This window comes from Melanotaenia boesemani, chromosome 21 (assembly GCF_017639745.1).
Source record: "Melanotaenia boesemani isolate fMelBoe1 chromosome 21, fMelBoe1.pri, whole genome shotgun sequence".
NCBI classification, from domain to species: domain Eukaryota; kingdom Metazoa; phylum Chordata; class Actinopteri; order Atheriniformes; family Melanotaeniidae; genus Melanotaenia; species Melanotaenia boesemani.
The window spans coordinates 721362-726720 of NC_055702.1; the positions used below are offsets into that span (position 1 = coordinate 721362).

Consider the following 5359-nt stretch of genomic DNA (forward strand, 5'->3'; position numbering starts at 1 on the left):
CCAGACAATACCTGTGTAGTACTTGGTAGTACCTCAGAATACATGGTGATACCTGGTAGTACCCGACAGTACCTGGATAGTACTTGGTAGTACCTGGTAGTTCCCGACAGTACCTGGATAGTATCTGGTAGTACCTTAGAGTACATGATAGCATCTGGCAATTCCCGGCAGTACTTGAATAGTACCAGGTAGTACCTGATATTACCTGATAGTACCTTGATATGACCTGGTAGTACATGATTGTACCTGATATTACTTGGTATTTCCAGATATTAACTGGAAGTACCCGACAGTACCTGGATAGTACCTGGTAGTAGCCGACAGTACCTGGATCCTACCTGGTTGTACCTGGTAGTAAATGACAGTACCTGGATAGTACTTGGTAGTACCTGGTAGTGTTATGTATTTGGGAACTGACATTACACTGGTTGGGGTACTATTTCCCGTTCTGTGTAACACATGTGATGTGTGATGTGGTGCGCAGTGTATGATCGGGCACTAGAGTAATAAAGAGACCGTCATGTGCAACTGAATGTCCGGTTCTTGAACTGTTAACATTATACCAAAGAACATAACAAACTGGCGACGAATCGAAACGGATTCCCGATGTGCAACAGATGCTGGTGAGGGGACATGTATCGTTAATGAGACGACGACAGAGGAAAGACGCCACATTATTGTTCTTGCCACATCAATGCTAACGCGCCGTCAAGCTAACGGGCAGTGAAGAGGACACGTGAGTAAGATTCACCAAAGTAAAGGACAGTTAACAAAGACACCAAGGAAATGTCAGGAGGTGTTGGACAAATGGACTGCTTTGATCACACCACGGATGACTGGACAACATACGTGGAGCGAGTTGAGCAGTATTGTCTGGCTTATAAAGTCGAGGACGGCCGGAAAGTGGCTGTGTTATTGAGTGTCATGGGAGCAAAGACGTATAACCTGCTGCGCAGCCTGATCACACCGATTAAACCGGCAGAAAAAAAACTTTAAAGAAATCGCAGAAGTGCTCCAGAAACACTTCAACCCGAAGCCACTGCTCATAGCTGAACGTTTCCGATTCCACAGGCGTAATCAGCTAAGGATGGAGTCCACTTCGGATTACATCGCGGAGCTGCGGCGTTTATCAGAACATTGCCAGTTCGGGGAGGGGCTGTCAGATGCGCTGAGAGACCGTTTCGTCTGCGGTTTGCACAATGAGAGCACGCAAAAGCGGCTCCTCACAGAGGATAATCTCACACGGAACCGTGCATTAGAGATTGCAATATTAATGGTGACGGCAGCAAAAGATGCAGGAGAGCTCCAGGGGAAAGGCACGGAGGCAAGTCCTGTGAATAAGTTACTGATGCAGTGCAATGATAAATCTCAGGCCTGCTACAGATGCGGAAAAAAATCACATGACTCTACAAATTGCTGGTATAAGGATAAAGACTGCCGGAAATGCAACAAAAAGGGACACATACAGAAAATGTGTAAATCAAAGGTGTATGACAAAAAGAAGGACAAACCATGGAAAAGAGACAGGAAACTACATGAAGTCGATGAAAAAGACTCAAATGATTCTCAGGAAGAGTTGGCATGCCTCGAGCTGTACACAATACAAGAGAAAAATAATGATGTGATATGGCTTACACCAAAAATACAGGGAGTTAAGTTACAGATGGAACTGGATACTGGATCCGCTCTTTCACTGATCTCATATAAGGATTACAAAGACAACTTCCCCAATCTGAAACTAAAGGAAACTTCAGTGAAATTAAAGACATACACAGGAGAGAGAGTAACCCCCATGGGAAAAATAAAAGTGACAGTGGAATACGAGAAAAATAAATGCAATCTGGAACTTTATGTTCTGAATAATGGAGGAGTGCCATTATTTGGGTGTGACTGGCTGAGACACATCCACCTCAACTGGAAAGAAATCAAAACAATGAGACAGACATCAGGCCCTGGGAGACAACAGGTGGATAAAAAACTTAATCAGCTGTTGGATAAGCACGCACAGGTGTTTCAGGATGGAATTGGCACCCTGAAAAACATTAAACCACGGATCATATTAGAGGATGATGCAAAGCCAAGTTTTCACAAGGCTCACCCTGTTCCTTATGCCGTACGCCCCAAGGTAGAAGCAGAGCTCCAGCGCTTGGAAGACCAAGGCATACTCAGCAAGGTTGAATGGTCAGATTGGGCTACGCCAATAGTACCAGTGGGCAAGAAAACTAGTGACAATGTGCGAATCTGTGGTGATTTTAAAGTGTCACTGAACCCTCTTCTTCGCATAGACCAATACCCTCTTCCACGGATAGAGGATATATTTGCATCAGTGTCAGGTGGAAAGCACTTTTCCAAGATTGACCTTGCACAGGCATATCTACAGATGGAAGTGGAGGAAGCGTCCAGGAAATATCTTGTGATAAACACGCACAAGGGCCTGTACCAGTACAACAGACTGGTATTTGGTATCGCCAGTGCACCAGCAATATGGCAACGCGCCATGGATCAAGTACTACAAGACATTCCAGGAACGCAATGCTTTCTGGATGACATAATTGTTACTGGTGTAGATGAAGACACTCATTTGGCTAACCTGGCAGCAGTACTGGCCAGGTTAGAAAAATATGGCTTAAGAGCAAACAAAGACAAATGTGAGTTCTTCCAGGAGGCCATTGAGTATTGTGGACACAAGATCGACAGACATGGACTGCACAAAACAAAGGACAAAATAGAGGCAGTCCTGAATGCACCCAAACCAGAGAATGTGAGTCAGCTCCCCTCATTTCTGGGTTTAATCAACTACTACCACAAGTTTCTACCAAATCTTTCAATGGTATTACACCCTCTGAACTCTTTACTGCAACAAAACGTCAGATGGAAATGGACAAAAGACTGCGATGAAGCTTTCAACAGTGTTAAGCAGCTTATTACATCGGAGGAGGTGCTGACGCACTATGACCCAAATCTCCCCCTTTGCCTTGCATGCGATGCCTCACCATATGGTATCAGCGCTGTACTATCCCACAAAATGACTGACGGATCTGGACGACCCATTGCTTTTGCATCCAGGTCCCTAAATGCAACCGAGCAGAATTATGCTCAGATTGACAGAGAAGCTCTTAGTCTGGTGTGGGGAGTAAAGAAGTTCAACCAATATTTGTATGGAAAACACTTCACCCTGATCACTGACCACCGCCCACTAGTATCCATATTTAACCCTCAGAAGGGCATACCAATCATGACAGCGGCACGACTGCAGCAATGGGCTTTGTTCCTAGGTGCACATATGTACACTATTGAATTTAAAGGGACAACACTGCATGGACATGCGGATGGTCTTTCTCGCCTTCCACAACCACACAACACTGAAAACACTACTGACCCTGCTACAGTGTTCCACCTTGCACAAATGGAACCACTACCCATCACAAGTGCTCAGGTGCAACGAGAGACAAACCGTGACCCAATTTTATCCAAAGTGTATGACTTAACACTAAAAGGCTGGCCCAACTGTAGTGACACTCAGTTCTCTCCATACTTCACCCACAGAGACCAACTGTCTATTTGCCAAGGCCGTGTCATGTGGGGAACACGCGTCATTCTGCCACCGAAGCTGCGTGCCAGGGTACTAGACTCACTGCATGATGGACATTTAGGTATGATCAAGATGAAAAGTCTCACTAGGAGCTACGTTTGGTGGCCAGGCATAGTCTGCGACATAGAGAATCTGGCCAAGTCCTGCAGTGGCTGTCAGCAAACATTACACCAACCTCAGACAGCACCAGTACACACTTGGGAGTGGCCATCCGGTCCGTGGCAACGTATTCATGTGGACTATGCGGGGCCGTTCATGGACCAAATGTTCCTTATTGTGGTCGACGCTGATTCATAGTGTCCGGAAATTTTTCCTGTCAGACAAGCAACAGCTGCTAACACTGTCAATACTCTTCGGACATTGTTTGCACGCATGGGTCTGCCACAACAGCTAGTGAGTGACAATGGTTGCCAATTCACTGGAGAAGAGTTCCAGTGTTTCCTCAGGTGCAACGGAGTGCGACACATCACCTCAGCACCCCATCATCCTGCAACAAATGGACAGGCCGAACGTTTTATCCAGTCCTTTAAGCAATCAATGAAAGCCAGCCGGAAGGACGTAAAGCCACTACAGCAGAAAATTGACAAGTTCCTTCTAGCGTACAGAAACACGGCGCACGCAACAACTGGCTGTTCTCCAGCAATGCTTTTCATGGGACGAAATCTGAGATCACGTTTGGACCTGCTGAAACCAGACATCCGTAAACATGTCCAGGATAAACAAGCATCCACTAAAGAATCAACAAAGATCAAGACACGAACCTTCAACATTGGACAAAAGGTGCTCGCCAGAGACTATAGAGGGCAGAATCAGAAATGGCAGCCAAGTCAGATCCTGTCACAAACAGGGCCTCTGACATATACTATAAGTGTGGGAACCAACCTTGTCTGGCGCAGGCATGTTGACCAGATTTTGGATGCAGAAACCCATCTGGCTACGGCTCAACCAGAAAATATATCAACTGCCCTGGGCTCGGATGAGTTTATTTTCACTACACCCCCTGAGGCCCAAGGGTTGAGTGATGTCACCGAGGATCAAACAGCGGAATCCTCCACACAGCGTCACATAGACTCTGGTCAACCGACCCGACGGTACCCTGAGAGAAATCGCCGAGCACCTCAGAGACTGGATTTGTAAGATTCTCAGCAGATTGCCTGATAAGGTTAACAAACAAGAGTGAACAATCTGTGTTTATTCTGATAACTGCTGAGCATGTGTTTTATTCTGGTTTAAGTGAGTTATTGGGTTACAACATAAAGCAGAATGTTAATATTCAGTTGCAGGTTAATGTTCTTTTGTTTTGCTGATGGACGTTAAGTGGATACAACAGAATTGGATTGGAGGAATTGTTATGTATTTGAGAAATGACATTACACTGGTTGGGGTACTATTTCCCGTTCTGTGTAACACATGTGATGTGTGATGTGGTGCGCATTGATCCAGTGTATGATCGGGCACTAGAGTAATAAAGAGACCGTCATGTGCAACTGAATGTCCGGTTCTTGAACTGTTAACATTATACCAAAGAACATAACAGGTAGTACCTCACAGTACCTCGATAGTACCTGGTAGTACCTGGTAGTACCTGAGAGTACATGATAGTACCTGGAAATACCGGGCAGTACCTGAATAGTACCTGGTAGTACCTGATATTACCTTGTAGTACCTTATTGTACCTGATATTACCTAATATTAACTGGAAGTGCCCGACAGTACCTGGATAGTACCTGGTTGTACCTGGTAGTACCCAACAGTCCCTGGATAGTA

The 5359-nt window shown here is 45.5% G+C and overlaps 1 protein-coding gene across 1 annotated transcript; it reads left to right on the top strand.

Moving 5' to 3' along the window:
- The first annotated feature begins 3526 nt into the window (after positions 1-3526).
- Positions 3527-5115, top strand: LOC121631983 (uncharacterized protein K02A2.6-like). Its single transcript, XM_041973102.1, has one exon. It carries the CDS (start codon positions 3965-3967, stop codon positions 4727-4729), a length of 765 nt encoding a protein of 254 aa, XP_041829036.1. The 5' UTR covers positions 3527-3964; the 3' UTR covers positions 4730-5115.
- The last annotated feature ends 244 nt before the right edge of the window (positions 5116-5359 follow it).